The 20,182-nt window shown below is 49.2% G+C and overlaps 1 protein-coding gene across 1 annotated transcript in view; it reads left to right on the plus strand.

The window, feature by feature from the left end:
* Nucleotides 1–20,182, plus strand: part of BCAR1 (BCAR1 scaffold protein, Cas family member) — a 504,782-nt gene that overhangs the window by 366,747 nt on the left and 117,853 nt on the right. Inside the window, 1 exon segment of the mRNA XM_030203684.1 lies at nt 4,674–4,835. Coding sequence (XP_030059544.1) covers nt 4,674–4,835 — 162 coding nt within the window.

The raw sequence follows: 20,182 nt of genomic DNA on the forward strand, positions 1-20,182 counted from the left end.
AGGAGGAAATGTCCTATTGTGGATTAAAAACTGGTTGAAGGATAGGAAACAGAGAGTGGGGTTAAATGGGCAGTATTCACAATGGAGAAGGGTAGTTAGTGGGGTTTCTCAGGGGTCTGTGCTAGGACCGCTGCTTTTTAATATATTTATAAATGATTTAGAGATGGGAGTAAGTAGCGAGGTAATTAAATACAGTGGGGGAAATAAGTATTTGATCCCTTGCTGATTTTGTAAGTTTGCCCACTGACAAAGACATGAGCAGCCCATAATTGAAGGGTAGGTTATTGGTAACAGTGAGAGATAGCACATCACAAATTAATCCGGAAAATCACATTGTGGAAAGTATATGAATTTATTTGCATTCTGCAGAGGGAAATAAGTATTTGATCCCCCACCAACCAGTAAGAGATCTGGCCCCTACAGACCAGGTAGATGCTCCAAATCAACTCGTTACCTGCATGACAGACAGCTGTCGGCAATGGTCACCTGTATGAAAGACACCTGTCCACAGACTCAGTGAATCAGTCAGACTCTAACCTCTACAAAATGGCCAAGAGCAAGGAGCTGTCTAAGGATGTCAGGGACAAGATCATACACCTGCACAAGGCTGGAATGGGCTACAAAACCATCAGTAAGACGCTGGGCGAGAAGGAGACAACTGTTGGTGCCATAGTAAGAAAATGGAAGAAGTACAAAATGACTGTCAATCGACAAAGATCTGGGGCTCCACGCAAAATCTCACCTCGTGGGGTATCCTTGATCATGAGGAAGGTTAGAAATCAGCCTACAACTACAAGGGGGGAACTTGTCAATGATCTCAAGGCAGCTGGGACCACTGTCACCACGAAAACCATTGGTAACACATTACGACATAACGGATTGCAATCCTGCAGTGCCCGCAAGGTCCCCCTGCTCCGGAAGGCACATGTGACGGCCCGTCTGAAGTTTGCCAGTGAACACCTGGATGATGCCGAGAGTGATTGGGAGAAGGTGCTGTGGTCAGATGAGACAAAAATTGAGCTCTTTGGCATGAACTCAACTCGCCGTGTTTGGAGGAAGAGAAATGCTGCCTATGACCCAAAGAACACCGTCCCCACTGTCAAGCATGGAGGTGGAAATGTTATGTTTTGGGGGTGTTTCTCTGCTAAGGGCACAGGACTACTTCACCGCATCAATGGGAGAATGGATGGGGCCATGTACCGTACAATTCTGAGTGACAACCTCCTTCCCTCCGCCAGGGCCTTAAAAATGGGTCGTGGCTGGGTCTTCCAGCACGACAATGACCCAAAACATACAGCCAAGGCAACAAAGGAGTGGCTCAGGAAGAAGCACATTAGGGTCATGGAGTGGCCTAGCCAGTCACCAGACCTTAATCCCATTGAAAACTTATGGAGGGAGCTGAAGCTGCGAGTTGCCAAGCGACAGCCCAGAACTCTTAATGATTTAGAGATGATCTGCAAAGAGGAGTGGACCAAAATTCCTCCTGACATGTGTGCAAACCTCATCATCAACTACAGAAGACGTCTGACCGCTGTGCTTGCCAACAAGGGTTTTGCCACCAAGTATTAGGTCTTGTTTGCCAGAGGGATTAAATACTTATTTCCCTCTGCAGAATGCAAATAAATTCATATACTTTCCACAATGTGATTTTCCGGATTTAATTTGTGATGTGCTATCTCTCACTGTTACCAATAACCTACCCTTCAATTATGGGCTGCTCATGTCTTTGTCAGTGGGCAAACTTACAAAATCAGCAAGGGATCAAATACTTATTTCCCCCACTGTATGCTGATGACACAAAGTTATTCAAAGTCGTTAACTCGCGAGAGGATTGTGAAAAATTACAGAAGGACCTTACGAGACTGGGAGACTGGGCGGCTAAATGGCAGATGACGTTTAATGTGAGCAAGTGCAAGGTGATGCATGTGGGAAAAAAGAATCCGAATTATAGCTACATCATGCAAGGTTCCACGTTAGGAGTTACGGACCAAGAAAGGGATCTGGGTGTCGTCGTCTATAATACACTGAAACCTTCTGCTCAGTGTGCTACTGCGGCTAGGAAATCGAATAGAATGTTGGGTATTATTAGGAAAGGTATGGAAAACAGGTGTGAGGATGTTATAATGCCATTGTATCACTCCATGGTGTGACCGCACCTTCAGTATTGTGTTCAATTCTGGTCGCCGCTTTCCAAAAATACTAGGACTAGGGGGCATGCGATGAAATTACAGTGTAGTAAATTTAAAACAAATCGGAGAAAAATTTTCTTCACCCAACGCATAATTAACTCTGGAATTCGTTGCCGGAGAACGTGGTGAAGGCTGTTAGCTTAGCAGAATTTAAAAAGAGGTTAGACGGTTTCCTAAAGGACAAGTCCATAACCCACTACTAAATGGACTTGGGAAAAATCCACAATTCCAGGAATAACATGTATAGAATGTTTGTACGTTTGGGAAGCTTGCCAGGTGCCCTTGGCCTGGATTGGCCGCTGTCGTGGACAGGATGCTGAGCTCGATGGACCCTTGGTCTTTTCCCAGTGTGGCATTACTTATGTACTTAAATTAATACATATATTCAGTAGCAGCATTGAAATGTAAGGGAAGGGAGGTCTCTTTACCAGGGGCGTAGCCACACTTCAGCAGGAGGGGGGTCCAGAGCCCGAGGTGAGGGGGCACATTTTAGCCCCCCCTCCCCGGCGCTGCCGACCCCCCCCCCCCCCCCCCCCCCGCCATTGCCGACTTTGCCTCCCGCCGACCCTCTCGACCCCCCCTCCCGCCGCCAACCCACCGTCGCCTACCTTTGCTGACAGGGGACCCCAACCCCCGCCAGCCGAGGTCCTCTTCTTCTCGCAAAAGGCTTCCTTCTGTTTCTGATGTCCTGCACGTTGATCTGCAAGACTTTGTTCTGTGAGTCTGATGTCCTACACGTTTTACGTGCAGGACGTCAGAAACAGAAGGAAGCCTTTTGCGAGAAGAAGAGGACCTCAGCTGGCGGGGGTTGGGGTCCCCCGCCAGCAAAGGTAGGCGACGGCGGGTTGGCGGCGGGAGGGAGGGGTCGGGCAGATCATCGGCATGGGGATCCAGAGTCAAATCTACGGGGACCCAGGCCCTCCATGGCCCCACGTAGCTACGCCACTGCACTGTACTGGTTCTATTTATTTTGTTTTGGCCTGTTATTAAGCATGAATTTAGCAGCTGAATTTTATCACTAAATTAATAATTTTGAAACCCAGCCTCACTCCATCCCAAAACTGGCCACATCTTATATAGATTGCATCACACCATTCAGTCATATTTTTGGTCTGATATGATCCATATTAGAATTCAAAATAGTGAATTTATATAATTTGAATTCTGTATGTAATACAGTTTTGCTTTATTATGTTATGCTGCTATCATGGCTTACCAAATGAGTGGGATACCAAGAAGGGGCATAATCGAAAGAGACACCCAAGTTTTGCTGAGGACGTCCTCACAAAATGTCCCGATGGAGGGGCAGAGAAACCCGTATTTTCGAATCAAGATGGACGTCCATCTTTCATTTCGATAATACAGTCGGCGACGTCCAAATCTTGAAATTTAGGTCATCCTTATAGATGGTAGTCCCTAGACTTGGTCGGTTCTGACTTTCGGCGATAATGAAAACCAAGAACGCCCGACTCAGAAACGACCAAATGCAAGCCCTTTGGTCATGGGAGGAGCCAGCATTTGTAGTGCACTGATCCCCCTGACATGCCAGGACACCAACCGGGCACCCTAGGGGGCACTGCAGTGGACTTCAGAAATTGCTCCCAGGAACTTAGCTCCCTTACCTTGTGTTCTGAGCCTCCAACCCCCCTCAACCCCACTACCCATAACTGTACACCACTGCCATAGCCTTTACGGGTGAAGGGGGGCACCTAGATGTGGGTACAGTGAGTTTGTGGTGGGTTTTGGAGGGCTCGCATTTACCACCACTAGTATAAGGTAGGGGGGATGGGCCTGGGTCCGCCTGCCTGAAGAGCACTGCACCCACTAAAACTGCTCCAGGGACCTGCATATTGCTGTGATGGAGCTTGGTATGACATTTGAAGCTGGAATGGAGTCTGGCACAAAATATTTTTAAAGATTTTGTTTGAGGGTGGGAGGGGGTTAGTGACCACTGGGTGAGTAATGGGAGGTCATCCCCGATTCTCTCCGGTGGTCATCTGGTCAGTTTGGGCACCTTTTTGTGCCTTGGTCATAGGAAAAACAGGACCAGGTAAAGTCGTCCAAGTGCTCGTCTTGGACGCCCTTTTTTTTCCATTATGGGTTGAGGTCGTCCAAGTGTTAGGCACGCCCAAGTCCCGCCTTCCTTACGCCTTCGACATGCCCCTGTGAACTTTGGCCGTCCCTGCAACGGAAAGCAGTTGGGGACGTCCAAAATCGGCTTTTCGATTATATCGATTTGGACGACCCTGTGAGAAGGACGTCCATCTTCCGATTTGTGTTGAAAGATGGGCGTCCTTCTCTTTCCAAAATAATCCTGCAAATTTCTCAAATAAATAAATATGAGCCCGAAGATAATCTGGGAAGAATGCTGCTTTCTGTATTGTTGGATAATAGTTTGAAATGAAGATTGCTCATTCAATACAGGTGCATATTAGTTTGTAAAGATTGTTTCTCTCTATAAATTACTGTTTTGTTCTATGGCAGGTGGTAGTCCCTACCAGGGTTGGGCAGATATATGTTTATGACTCCTCCAAGACAGAGCAGGATGAATATGACATTCCCAGGCATCTTCTTTCCCTGGGGACCCAGGAAATTTATGATGTACCTCCTAATCGAGGAACAGCAGTGAGCCAGTACAGTCAGGAGGTTAGTGCAGTGTCTTTGTTTTCTTGAAATTTTCATTTTGTCTTAAAAATTAACTAAAATATCTATATCTAATCCAAAGAATCAGACCTGCCTCAGAGCACATAGGCAGCTGTATAGCAGCATCAGGTCCACACAAAGAATAAAGCACATAGAGGTTGGAATTGTGGGGGAGTGGGGACACCAAAATGTCAGCTGCCAGTTCCTCTAATTTCAGCCGCCTTTTCTTGCCTGTCTGGCATCCCAAATCCCCTGCAGAGCAAGGAGAGCTTGTATTTTTGCTGTCACTGATCTGCTGGGCCTCAGCTACCTCTGTCTGCAGCACTGCACAGGAGTTGAAAGCCAAGAGCAAGTACTTCCTGTATCTGCTTTCAGCTCTTGTATAGTGCTTGGAGACAGAGCTTGCTGAGGATGGGAAGAACAGTAACATAGTAACATAGTAGATGACGGCAGAAAAAGACCTGCATGGTCCATCTAGTCTGCCCAACAAGATAACTCATATTTGCTGCTTTTTGTGTATACCGTACTTTGATTTGTACCTGTGCTCTTCAGGGCACAGACCGTGGCAGCAAAAACATAAGGTTCAGGTTTGATGAATATCTCCCTTCATTTGGAATGAACTTGGGGTAGTGGTTGTATGTCGACTGTCATGTTATAAGATTTTGATTGGAGGGGGGAATAGGGAAAGAATGTTTTTATGTTTTATAAGTTTTTGTTATAATTGAATTGCAATTGGTTGTTTTTAATTAATTCTGTATGTTCATTTTTGTGAGCCACCTAGGATTGTGATGGGGTATAGTGTGCAAATAAATAAATAAGCACCCACTACTCTGCTGAGTGTTTAGAGGTGCTGGGCAGGTAGGAGAAATCGGCTGATACTGGGAATAGGGCTGGCAGAAGGCTCTGATTCTGGGGCTTGGGATGAGAGAAGAGGTAGATGCTAAAGGGATGGGGTGGGAGGATGGGGGCTGACACCAGGACAACTGAGAGACAAAGTAGGAACCAGGATAATGTTAAGGGACTCGCTACCGCCGCAGCTCCCCCCTTCCCCCCAATTCTCTACTTGCCTGGAGTCATTGAAAGGGAAGCAGCAGCAATCAAGAGAGACTGCTCTGCCGACCACAGGTCCTTCTTCCTGTCGTGTCCTGCCTCCTGTGAAGTAACTTCCTGTTTCCACACAGGCGAAACATGGCAGGAAGAAGGGCCCATGCCAACAGAGCAGTTGCAGTCTCTCAATTGCTGCTGCTGCCTGCCATTCAATGATTCCAGGCAAGTAGAGGACCTGGTGGGGGGGGGAGGGAAAGACAATTGGATCTTACCTGGTCTGCCAGCACCAGGCCCCCCTTGAAGGCTGGGCACAAGAGAATCTTGCCTCCCTCTCTTGGCTGTCGTGATTGACACAGGGGTTGGGGATAGGAAGAGGAATGGGGATGGGGATGAGAGAAGGGAGCTTGGGATTGGAGAAAGAGAGAGATGCTAACGAGCAGAGTTGGGAAAAGAGGGCTAGGAGCTGACACAAGGCTGGGGAAGGCAGAAGGGGGCTCTCACTGGCAAATGGTGGGGTGGGAGAAGGGGCTTAGAGCTAACATGGGGCTGGAGGATGGGAGATAGGAGAGGGTGGGAGTGGGAGAATGGGTTTAATGCTGTGCCTGGCGGAAGGGAGCTGGGAACAAGAGGCTGAACCAATGCCAGAGGCTGACAAGGGAGCAGGTGGGAGAAAGCTGGGGCTTAGAGATTCTGATCTGATGCTGAGGCTGGGAGGGGAGGTGGGGGAGGGCATGAGGTGCATGGGGGGCGTGGATGAGTAGTGGAGAGGCAATGACCAGAGGCTGAGGTTGTTGGGGTGAACATAAATAAATACTCCAGTTGTTCATAAGCCTGGCTCTTAGATTTCGGGCCTGGCTGGATCCCAAGAAATTTTATCAAGGCCTGCTGTAGTAATTAGGATAATTACAGAGCATATAAATCACATTTGCAGAGGACAGGGCTGGCCTTGTGGGGGCCCTGTGCAGACCAGCTTATTGCAGACTAGCTTAGTGCCCCCCTCCCCCCACGACTGACAATGTGTCTCGTCATTCGAACCTCCTGCTCGTTCTCAGTTTTTGCACATGCGCCGGGGGGGACAGCATGGTGGTGGTGGCACATGGAAGGCGCCACCGACTTCGGGTGGGGTTGTGGATGAAAGACCGCTTCCGCTGGTGGGACATGGGCCCTTTGGAGAATGGGGCCCTGTTACCTCTGCCTAAGACCGGCCCTGATAGAAGGATTATATCTGACAAAAGAAGTCCAGCTCACAAACATTTTCAGTTCATATACCCAATGTGGTGCATTTAAAGAAGGCTTCCAAACCTTATGTAGTGTTTTATTAACAAACATGTGGGTAAAGGTATGAATAGGTAAACCTTAAAAATAAATAATTCAAACTTAATTATCAAAAATGTGTATCAATGGAGTGGAGGCGTGGCCTAGTGGTTAGGGTGGTGGACTTTGGTCCTGAGGAACTGAGTTCGATTCTAACTTCAGGCACAGGCAGCTCCTTGTGATTCTGGGCAAGTCACTTAACCCTCCATTGCCCTGCCATGAGTGGGAAAGCGCAGGGTACAAATGTAACAAAAAAAAATTATCCCTTAAAACTGGATAGTATGGGAAGCACACGCTACTTTTATATAAAAGGGGTACCCATACATGTGAAACAGAAAAGGAGATACAAGCCTCATGGATGTTCAACAAAGAAAAAGGAAAAAGTGAGGCAATTGAAATAAAGGTTACAATGTACAAGATGCAAGTGTATTAACAAAGGCTCAGTGCTGTGTGCAGAAGGGACTCGACATGACCATGTTTCAGCATCAAATACATCAGGAGTCCTACAACCTCCTATAGACAAACAGAATGATGAGTGATTCTGTTATGCATCAAGTGTAGAGAAGATAAGCCCAAAATAACAGTTCAAAATTACAGCTGTCCGGTTTGGGGGCGACTGCTCTTAGCATTTGTGCTTATGAACTGTTATTATGGGCTCATGTTCTTCACACTCAACACATATCAGAATAACTCATCATTCTGCTTGTCTATAGAGGTTGTAGGACTCCCGATGCAAGCATTTGATGCCGAAACACGGCCGGGTCAAGTTCCCTCTACATGCGTCATTGAGACTTTTTAATAAACTTGCGTCTTGCACCTTGGAACCTTTGTTTCAATTGCCTCACTTTTTCCTTTTTCATTGTACTCATATATGTGACATGATTACAAATATTCTTCACATATAGTTATCACCATTTTAATCATGATCCTTCTCTATCTTTTATACTCATTGTTGCAAATAAAAATTGCATATAAAAAATTAATTCACTAGTTCTATTAGTTCAATCAAATGGTCCATGAATGTGTACTTTCACATGTTACCATTTCGTACCATGATTCCTTACATAGTAACATAGTAGATGACGGCAGAAAAAGACCTGCACAGTCCATCCAGTCTGCCCAACAAGATAACTCATATGTGCTAATTTTTGTGTATACCCTACTTGATTTGTACCGGTGTTCTTCAGGGCACAGACCGTATAAGTCTGCCCAGCACTATTCCTGCCTCCTACCACCGGCTCTGGCACAGACCGTACAAGTCTGCCCCGCCTCCCGATCTTGACTAAGCTCCTGAGGATCCATTCCTTCTGCACAGGATTCCTTTATGCTTATCCCACGCATGTTTGAATTCCGTTACTGTTTTCATTTCCACTACCTCCCACGGGAGAGCATTCCAAGCATCCACTACTCTCTCGTTGAAAAAATACTTCCTAACATTTTTCTTGAGTCTGCCCCCCTTCAATCTCATTTCATGTCTTCTGGTTCTACCACCTTCCCATCTCCGGAAAAGGTTCGTTTGTGGATTAATACCTTTCAAATATTTGAACGTCTGTATCATATCACCCCTGCTTCTCCTTTCCTCCAGAGTATACATATTTAGTTCAGAAAGTCTCTCCTCATACATCTTGTAACGCAAATCCCATACCATTCTAGTAGCTTTTCTTTGCACCGTTTCAATTCTTTTTACATCCTTAACAAGATACGGCCTCCAAAACTGAACACAATACTCCAGGTGGGGCCTCACCAACGACTTATACAGGGGCATCAACACCCCCTTTCTTCTGCTGGTCACACCTCTCTCTATACAGCCTAACAACCTTCTAGCTAGGGCCACCGCCTTGTCACACTGTTTCGTCGCCTTCAAATCCTCAGATACTATCACCCCAAGATCCCTCTCTCCGTCCGTACCTATCAGACTCTCCCCGCCTAACACATACGTCTCCCGTGGATTTCTATTCCCTAAGTGCATCACTTTGCATTTCTTCGCATTGAATTTTAATTGCCAAACCTTAGACCATTCTTCTAGCTTCTTCAGATCCTTTTTCATGTTTTCCACTCCCTCCCAGGTGTCCACTCTGTTACAGATCTTAGTATCATCCGCAAATAGGCAAACGTTACCTTCTAACTCTTTGGCAATGTCACTCACAAATATATTGAACAGAATCGGCCCCAGCACCGATCCCTGAGGCACTCCACTACTCACCTTTCCCTCCTCCGAGCAAATTCCATTCACCACCACCCTCTGGCGTCTGTCCGTCAACCAGTTCCTAATCCAGTTCACCACTTCGGGTCCTATCTTCAGCCCCTCCAGTTTATTTAAGAGTCTCCTGTGGGGAACCGTGTCAAAAGCCTTTCTGAAATCTAAGTAGATTACGTCTATAGCTCGTCCCTGATTCAATTCTCCTGTCACCCAATCAAAGAACTCGAGATTCGTTTGGCACAATTTCCCTTTGGTAAAACCATGTTGTCTTGGATCTTGCAACTTATTGGCTTCCAGGAAATTCACTATCCTTTCCTTCAGCATCGCTTCCATTACTTTTCCAATAACCGAAGTGAGGCATACCGGCCTGTAGTTTCCAGCTTCTTCCCTATCACAACTTTTGTGAAGAGGGATCACCTCCGCCATTCTCCAATCCCTCGGAACCTCTCCCGTCTGCAAGGATATATTAAACAAATCTTTAAGAGGACCCGCCAAAACCCTCTCTGAGCTCCCTCAATATCCTGGGGTGGATCCCGTCCGGTCCCATGGCTTTGTCCACCTTTAGCTTTTCAAGTTGTTGATACACACTTTCTTCCGTGAACGGTGCTCTATCCACTTCATTCTCATTTGTACTATTTCCAGTCCATCGCGGTCCTTCTCCAGGATTTTCTTCTGTGAAAACAGAACAAAAGTATCTATTTAGCAAATTTGCTTTTTCTTCATCATTATCCACATAGCGGTTCGCAGTATCTTTTATTCTCCGAGGACAAGCAGGCTGCTTGTTCTCACGACTGGGTGACGTCCGCGGCAGCCCCCACCAACCGGAAAGAAGCTTCGCGGGACGGTCGGCATGCAGGGCACGCCCACCGCGCATGCGCGGCCGTCTTCCCGCCCGTGCGCGACCGCTCCCGCCAGTTCCTTTTTTTCCGCGCCTGGAGAGAGTCGTGCTTTGCCGCTCTCTCTACTTCAGCCGCCGGATTCTTGCGATCGCGTATACGCGGATCGCGCTTCGTTTAATTTCCTTTTAGTATTTCTCTGTTACGAAAAAAAAAAAGAAAAAAGACTGCACGTGTGGAGCACGCGCTCCCCTTTTCCCTCGCTTCCAGCGGGGACGCCTTGTTGCGGCCTAGTGGCCGCTCGGTCGGCTAGTTTTTTCGTGGTGTGATTTTAGCCACCATTGCCGACTTTGACTTCGCCGACGCGATTTTTCCGTCGATGTCCTCGAAGGTCCCGAGTGGATTTAAAAAGTGTGGTCGCTGCGGCCGGCCGATCTCGCAGACCGACACCCACGCTTGGTGCCTCCAGTGCCTCGGGCCGGAGCACAATCTCAAGTCGTGTGCGCTGTGTCTCGGTCTCCGGAAACGGACTCAGGTTGCGAGGCAAGTTCTGCGGGACCGTCTTTTTGGAACTTGCGCCGGCCCCTCGACGTCGACCTCGACGGCATCGGTATCGAAGGCCGGATCTTCGGTACCGGTATCGATGCCCGAGACATCGGCACCGATGGCAGCGACCCCAGGAGAACAGGTCCCGTCGGCCCGCCGGTCCGCCGGTGAGAGTGGGGTTGAGAGGCCGCGTGGGCTGTCGGCCCCGGTCACTCCCTCAGCTCGTGAGCCACGGGACCGAACCCTGTCGGACCCGGTACCTCGAGACCGAGGGGATCGACCTCCTCCTCCTCCATGCCCTCCGGCGCCGGTGACGTGCACCGGAAAAAGGACAAGAAGCGCCGTCACCGGGAGCCCTCGGTGCACCCTGAAGGGGAGTCGACGCCGAAGCGTCATCGTAGAGAGGAGAGATCTCCGTCGGTGGTGGAGGTACCGACGCGTCGGGGTTCCGGCACCTCGGTGCCGTCTCCTGGCCCCCAGCAGCTTCTGGCACCGACACCCTTACCGGCCCCACCGCCTTTCCCGGCAGCGGGCCTGGACGAGTGCCTCAGAGCCATCCTTCCGGGGATCCTGGAAGGGCTGATGCGCCAGGCTGTGCCGGCGTCGGGGTGCTTGCGCCCCCGGCGCCGATGACTGTGGCGCCGGCGAGCTCTAGCCCGGCGCCGGGGCTGTCGACACCGCCGCCGCTTGCGGTGCCGGTCTCGACCGCCACGCAGGTGGAGTCCCCGTCGACGTCGATGGAGGGAGCTCCGTCCCCGCCGGCGCGGGAGTCCACCGCTCGACGACACCGAGGCCTCGGTGCCTCGACGTCGAGCCGGGCCCGGTACCGGACTCAGCTACATGAGCTAATGTCCGATACCGAGGATGAGGACTCGTGGGGGGAAGAGGAAGACCCGAGATATTTCTCCTCAGAGGAGTCTACGGGCCTTCCCTCGGACCCCACGCCATCACCGGAGAGGAAGCTCTCACCTCCTGAGAGTCTCTCCTTTGCCTCCTTTGTGCGGGATATGTCCATAAGCATTCCCTTTCCCGTGGTCTCTGTGGAAGAGCCGAGGGCCGAGATGCTCGAGGTCCTCGACTATCCATCACCACCTAGAGAGTCCTCCACGGTACCGCTGCACAATGTCCTGAAGGAGACGCTGCTTCGGAACTGGGTGCGACCACTAACTAACCCCACCATTCCCAAGAAAGCAGAGTCCCAGTACAGGATCCACTCTGACCCAGAGCTCATGCGGCCCCAGTTGCCCCATGACTCAGCGGTCGTGGATTCTGCTCTCAAGAGGGCACGGAGTTTCGAGGGATACCGCCTCGGCGCCCCCGGGGCGGGAGTCTCGCACTCTGGACTCATTTGGGAGGAAGGCCTACCAATCCTCCATGCTCGTGACCCGCATCCAATCTTACCTGCTCTATATGAGCATCCACATGCGGACCAATGTGCAACAGCTGGCGGACCTGGTCGATAAGCTCCCGCCGGAGCAGTCCAGGCCTTATCAGGAGGTGGTCAGGCAGCTGAAGGCGTGCAGAAAGTTCCTGTCCAGGGGGATTTTTGACACCTGTGACGTGGCATCTCGTGCTGCGGCCCAAGGTATAGTGATGCGCAGGCTCTCATGGCTGCGTGCCTCTGACCTGGACAACCGCACCCAGCAGAGACTGGCTGACGTCCCTTGCCGGGGGGATATATTTTTGGCGAGAAGGTCGAGCAGATGGTTGACCAACTGCATCAGCGGGAACCGCTCTCGACAAGCTCTCCCACCGGGCGCCTTCAGCACCCGCCCCCGCGGGCGGGCGTTTTTCCCGGGCCCGGCAGGCTGCACCCTATTCTTTTGCGAAGCGTAGGTACAACCAGCCGGCCCGAAGGCCTCGTCAGGCACAGGGACAGCCCCAGCGCGCTCGTTCCCGTCAACAGCGTGCGCCTAAGCAGCCCCCTGCGCCTCCACAGCAAAAGCCGGGGACGGGCTTTTGACTGGATCCATGGGAACATAGCCGCCCTACAAGTGTCCGTACCGGACGACTCTGCCGTCGGAGGGAGGTTAAAATTTTTTCACCAAAGGTGGCCTCTCATAACCTCCGACCATGGGTTCTCCAAATAGTGCGGTACGGATACGCCCTGAATTTGGCCTCCCTGCCTCCAAATTGTCCTCCGGGAGCTCAGTCTTTCAGCTCCCATCACAAGCAGGTACTTGCAGAGGAACTCTCCGCCCTTCTCAGCGCCAATGCGGTCGAGCCCGTACCACCCGGGCAGGAAGGGCAGGGATTCTATTCCAGGTACTTCCTTGTGGAAAAGAAAACAGGGGGGATGCGTCCCCATCCTAGACCTGAGAGGCCTGAACAAATTCCTGGTCAAAGAAAAGTTCAGGATGCTTTCCTTGGGCACCCTTCTGCCAATGATTCAGAAAAAACGATTGGCTATGTTCCCTGGATTTAAAGGACGCATACACTCACATCCCGATACTGCCAGCTCACAGACAGTATCTCAGATTCCGCCTGGGCGCACGGCACTTTCAGTATTGTGTGCTGCCCTTTGGGCTCGCCTCTGCCCCACGAGTGTTTACAAAGTGCCTCGTGGTGGTAGCGGCCTACCTACGCAAGCTGGGAGTGCACGTGTTTCCCTTATCTCGACGATTGGCTGGTCAAGACACCTCGGAGGCAGGAGCCCTCCGGTCGATGCAGTGCACTATTCAACTTCTGGAGCTGCTGGGGTTTGTGATAAATTACCCAAAGTCCCATCTCCAGCCAACTCAGTCTCTGGAATTCATAGGAGCGCTGCTGAATTCCCAGATGGCTCAGGGCCTACCTTCCCGAAGCGAGGGCCACCAATCTCTTGGCCCTGGCTTCGCGGACCAGAGCGTCTCAGCAGATCACAGCTCGGCAGATGTTGAGACTTCTGGGTCATATGGCCTCCACAGTTCATGTGACTCCCATGGCTCGTCTTCATATGAATCTGCTCAATGGACCCTAGCTTCCCAGTGGTTCCAAGCCACCGGAATCTAGAGGATGTCATCCGCCTCTCCACCAGTTGCCGCACTTCACTGCTCTGGTGGACCATACGGACCAATTTGACCCTGGGACGTCCATTCCAAATTCCGCAGCCCACGAAAGTGCTGACGACGGATGCATCTCGCCTGGGGTGGGGAGCCCATGTCGATGGGCTTCACACCCAGGGTCTGTGGTCCCTCCAGGAAAAGGATCTGCAGATCAACCTCCTGGAGCTCCGAGCGATCTGGAACGCACTGAAGGCTTTCAGAGATCGGCTGTCCCTGCCAAATTATCCAAATTCGGACAGACAATCAGGTTTGCAATGTATTACGTCAACAAGCATGGGGGCACCGGATCTCGCCCCCTGTGTCAGGAAGCCGTCGGTATGTGGCGTTGGGCGTGTCGGTTCGGCATGCTTCTCCAAGCCACGTACCTGGCAGGCGGTAAACAACAGTCTGGCCGACAGACTGAGCAGAGTCATGCAACCGCAACGAGTGGTCGCTCCATTCCAGAGTGGTACGCAAGATCTTCCGAGAGTGGGGCACCCCCTCGGTGGATCTTTTCGCACTCTCAGACCAACCACAAGCTGCCTCTGTTCTGTTCCAGACTTCAGACACACGCAGGCTAGCGTCAGATGCCTTCTCTTCAATTGGGGGACCGCCTCCTGTATGCTTATCCTCCCATACCTTTGGTGGGGAAGACCTTACTGAAGCTCAAGCAAGACCGCGGCACCATGATTCTGATAGCGCCCTTTGGCCCCGTCAGATCTGGTTCCCTCTTCTTCTGGAGTTGTCCTCAGAAGAACCGTGGAGATTGGAGTGTTTTCCGACTCTCATTTCGCAGAACGACGGAGCGTTGCTGCACCCCAACCTTCAATCCCTGGCTCTCACGGCCTGGATGTTGAGGGCGTAGACTTCGCTGCGTTGGGTCTGTCTGAGGGTGTCTCCCGGGTCTTGCTTGCCTCTAGGAAGGATTCCACTAAAAAGAGTTACTTTTTCAAGTGGAGGAGGTTTGTCGTGTGGTGTGAGAGCAAGGCCCTAGAACCTCGTTCTTGCCCTGCACAGAACCTGCTTGAATACCTTCTGCACTTATCAGAGTCTGGCCTCAAGACCAACTCAGTAAGGAATCACCTTAGTGCGATTAGTGCTTACCATTATCGTGTGGAAGGTAAAGCCATCTCTGGAGAGCCTTTAGTCGTTCGATTCATGAGAGGCTTGTTTTTGTCAAAGCCCCCTATCAAGCCTCCTACTGTGTCATGGGATCTCAACGTCGTCCTCACCCAGCTGATGAAACCTCCTTTTGAGCCACTGAATTCCTGCCATCTGAAGTACTTGACCTGGAAGGTCATTTTCTTGGTGGCAGTTACTTCAGCTCGTAGGGTCAGTGAGCTTCAAGCCCTAGTAGCTCATGCTCCATATACTAAATTTCATCACAACAGAGTAGTGCTCCGCACTCACCCAAAGTTCCTGCCGAAGGTGGTGTCGGAGTTCCATCTTAACCAGTCAATTGTCTTGCCAACATTCTTCCCCAGGCCGCATACCCGCCCTGCTGAACGTCAGTTGCACACATTGGACTGCAAGAGAGCATTGGCCTTCTACTTGGAGCGGACACAGCCCAACAGACAGTCCGCCCAATTGTTTATTTCTTTCGACCCTAACAGGCTAGGGGTCGCTGTCGGGAAACGCACCATCTCCAATTGGCTAGCAGATTGCATTTCCTTCACTTACGCCCAGGCTGGGCTGACTCTTGAGGGTCATGTCACGGCTCATAGTGTCAGAGCCATGGCAGCGTCAGTGGCCCACTTGAAGTCAGCCACTATTGAAGAGATTTGCAAGGCTGCGACGTGGTCATCTGTCCACACATTCACATCACATTACTGCCTCCAGCAGGATACCCGACGCGACAGTCGGTTCGGGCAGTCGGTGCTGCAGAATCTGTTTGGGGTGTAAATCCAACTCCACCCTCCAGGACCCGAATTTATTCTGGTCAGGCTGCACTCTCACTTAGTTGTTCTTCGTAGGTCAATTCCTGTTGTTTCCTCGCCGTTGCGAGGTTCCATTGACCTGGGTTCTTGTTTTGAGTGAGCCTGAGAGCTAGGGATACCCCAGTCGTGAGAACAAGCAGCCTGCTTGTCCTCGGAGAAAGGGTATGATACATACCTGTAGCAGTTGTTCTCCGAGGACAGCAGGCTGATTGTTCTCACCTACCCTCCCTCCTCCCCTTTGGAGTTGTGTGTTTCATCTTTTGCTAGTCATTCAACTGGCGGGAGCGGTCGCGCACGGGCGGGAAGACGGCCGCGCATGCGCGGTGGGCGTGCCCTGCGTGCCGACCGTCCCGCGAAGCTTCTTTCCGGTTGGTGGGGGCTGCCGCGGACGTCACCCAGTCGTGAGAACAATCAGCCTGCTGTCCTCGGAGAACAACTGCTACAGGTATGTATCATACCCTGTCTCACAATTCCCTTTTTAGTCATTCTCCTTTCACTAATATACCTGAAGAAATTTTTGTCACCCCTCCTTACATTTCTAGCCATTTGTTCTTCCGCTTGCGCTTTTGCCAGTCATATCTCTCTCTTGCTTCTTTCAGTTTCATCCGGTATTCCTCCATGTGTTCCTTTTCTTGAGTTTTTCTGTATTTCTGGAACGCCAACTCTTTAGCCTTTATTTTCTCAACCACTTGCTTGAAGAACCATATTGGTTTCCTTTGTCTCTTGCTTTTATTTACTTTCCTTACATAAAGGTTTGTGGCCCTATTTATAGCTTCTTTCAGCCTGGACCACTGTCCTTCCACTTCACGTACTTCCTCCCAGCCCATCATCTCCTTCCTCAGGTATTCCCCCATTTTACTAAAGTCAGCATGCTTGAAATCCAGGACTTTGAGTTTTGAGTGGCCGCTCTCCACTTTAGTTGTTATATCAAACCAAACCGTTTGATGGTCACTGCTGCCCAGGTGGGCACCCACTCGGATATTTGACACGCTATCCCCATTTGTGAGCACCAGATCCAGTGTCGCTCCCTCCCTCTTGGGTCCCATCAGCATTTGTCTGAGCAAAACACTTTGGAAAGCATCCACGATCCCTCTACTTCTTTCCGATTCCGCAGTTTAAAACACAGCAAGTAAATCACAATATTAGCAGAGCAGATATACAGGTTTTTTTTCTTTTTTCTAGGAAAGCTTAAGACCTTAGGAATGTGTCTGCTGTAACCTATCTCTAGAGCTGCACTTAAATGTACCAGAAGAAATGTCCAGGTGTACAGCTCTAAGGATTGGGACATGCAAATCACAATTTTAGCAGAGTAGATAACAAAAACAGGAAAGATATAAATGCAGAATTAAGCCAGAGCAATTCTTATCTGTGTCCTTTAGGCAGGAGTCAGCAAAGACCTTGCTTTATAAAATGGTGCGAGCTAGTCAATCTAAGCAAATACCATTTTTTTGTCCTTTCATTTAAGGTTTTCTAAATCTGGGGAGACTACCATGGCTAAGTGCTATCTGAGTAAGCTATCTAGATAGTGGCTGAATATCACCACTACCCTTATAGTGTCTGCAGCTCACCCCTCTGTCTATATATTAGTGGCAGCTACTCTAGGGTAGACTGAGTAAATGGCGCCTAAAGATAGGAGCCAAGATACAGGGCACTAAATATGAATTCTATAATGGCAGTTCCCTGAATACTTTACTTAAGTCCACATTCAAACACCTAACATTAGGCGCAAGCATTTATGCCAGCCAAAGGGTGGTGTAAATGTTCATGCCTACCTAATGGTATTTAGGCACCTAAATGCAAATATTCCACAAAACCACTCCTAAAAGCTGGACTTTCCCCTGATCCACCCATGTCCCTTCCTTGGCCATACCCCCCTTTGGAGTTGTACGCTATAGAAATTAGGCATGCTGTTTATAGAATTGGGATGTAGATCAGTTATGCGTATAACTCCTAATTAGTGCTAATTAGTGTTTAAGGCCAATTATTGATAGTTATTACCAATTAAGCACCAATTAGTTTATGTGCACAAGTGACCCTATTCTATAACCGTGTACTCAATTGCATGCCTATCTTTTGGTGCCATTTATAGAATCAGGGGGTGGTCTCTGGATACTGCCACTGAATATCCAGACTTTTTTTTTTTGCCCGTGGGTTGACTTAAAAAAAAACAAAACAGTGCTGTCCACCATGGGCTTAATATTGGGTGTAAGTGTCTAAGTGGTACCTCTCCTGGAACGCCCAAAATCCTAATTGCATTTTGGAAAAATAATTTTGGATGTATAACGATATGTCCAGAGTTATACGTTACACTGTCCAGAATTTTTATAAAAGGGTTGTGCACAAAAGTGCTTTTCTTTATTGTTCTCAGTAGTTATGAACTGTTCAACTAGTACATAAATCTGGCTCAGTTTTCCTTGCACTGAGTGGTTATTACATAAACCAAAAGAGAGCCCAGAAAAAATGAGATTTTAAAAACTGGACATGCTCCCCTGGCTGGGGTTATAAAATTCTGAAAACTCACCTCTCTAACACCCACTCTTTCCTGTCTATGAGTATTGGAAAGATGACATTTTGGCATTGTATATGTGCTGCTTGTGAGCTATGGAATTCCCTCCCAGTACATCTGAGATGTTTTTGAATGCCTATGGAATTTCAAAGAGGGATTTTTGTCATTTTGCCAGGGTTTCCCAGATCTCTGATGTCAGAGGTTAGATCTTATGTTAGGGCATGATGGCACACCATTGTATACCGAAAACTAGCACTTACTACTACTACTACTACTATTTAACATTTCTAGAGCGCTACAAAGTGTACGCAGCGCTGTACAAACACAGAAGAAAGACAGTCCCTGCTCAAAGAGCTTACAATCTAATAGACAAAAAGTAAAGCATTTAAATTTAAAATATTTAAGCAGTCAAGCACAAGAGAACAGTCACAGAAGGACAGAAGATGTTGAAGGGTGGTCAGTGTGATTAGGTGTAACTCTGGTTGGAGTAGTGGGAGAAGGTGATAGAAGAATAGAAATGGGTGAGGTAAAGTAATGAGTGGGTTGATAGGGAGGTTATATAAGACATGTCACTCTAGGGGTGGGTGGGTAGAGGGGTAGGGTGGGTGGAAGCAGGAGAAGGTATTCTCTGCAGCCTATCTGTGAGATGGAAAAAACTAGCACTTACACATGGGATTGGTGCCCTTAATTGACCCATATGCATATAAGTGCTAGGTGCTATTCTGTAAACATCATGCATGTCACTTAGCAGCAACTCCAAGTAAGCCAGAGCATAGGCAAGTCATTGCTGTTCTTCCAGCAATGTGCACAATTTATAGAATATTATGAGTTGCATACAGTGCAAAGTGCACTTAAGCACATCAGCTTATGCCTACTATTGACATGGCATAAGCAGTCATTCCTAGATATCAGTGCACCAAGGCCAGCATGCGCTACTATTCTATAACGGGTTAGGCGTGCGCTATCGCCATTGTAGAATTGGCACTACATATGCCCCTATGTGGTGCTTATGCTTTGGCACGACTTATAGAATTGCCACCTTGGTGTTTTACTGTACTGTGTGACATCTTCATAGTATGCATTTGTTTAGTTTGTATGTCTGCTGTTTTATTGGGACCCACTCAAGAGTGTGCTGATAGCAGAATAGAAAATGATTTCAAATAAATACATACAAAATGGTGTTTAAATTTTAATGCTGTTAGAAAAATAACACCTATTAATCTCATAGTATTTGGGACTATAAAATGTGCATTTCTAAATTATAGTCCAAAAGTGTTACGCTCTGCTACACTTCTCCAGGATGGGTCGGTTTCTGTTTTCTTACCCGGCAGCCGTCATCCGGCTTGGAGCAAGAGCAGCAGCCATCTTGGTTAGCTCAGGAGGGGGCAGCCATCTTGTCTAAACGAGAACAGGAAGGAACTCCATATCTGGTCATGGGAGGATCTCCTATGGGGGCTGCCATGTTGGATGCACCTGAGTTTGGTTTGCTCTGATTGCTTCACTATTTAAAGCACTGCCTCCAGGCCTTCTTTGCTTCTGCCTCAATTGTTCTGAGGAGTTGCTGTGGGAGTGTTGTTCACTGACTATTCTTCTGTTCCTGTTTACCTGTGCACTGGACCTTGGCTAGTTTTCTCGGATTACGCTTGTTTGCTGCCTGCCTTGACCCTGGACTGATTTTGACTATTCTTTGCCTGTCGGAGTACTGGTTCTGGACTGTGTCTGTTTCCTGCCATCCTGGTCAGCGGCTGTGCAACCCCGCTGGTTCCAGAAGTCCTGGTGGCCGCCTGCAGCTGGGAGCTCAACTCCCGGTGAACGGTGGTCGCTTTCCAGGTGAAGCTAGGGGTTGTCTGGCTGCCTGACTGAGTGCGGTAGCACTCCATCTCTGCCGTGCTCTGTCGGGGCACAAGGGCTTACTACTACTGGGTCATAACAAAAAGGACC

The sequence above is a fragment of the Microcaecilia unicolor genome, chromosome 5, assembly GCF_901765095.1.
Source record: "Microcaecilia unicolor chromosome 5, aMicUni1.1, whole genome shotgun sequence".
NCBI classification, from domain to species: domain Eukaryota; kingdom Metazoa; phylum Chordata; class Amphibia; order Gymnophiona; family Siphonopidae; genus Microcaecilia; species Microcaecilia unicolor.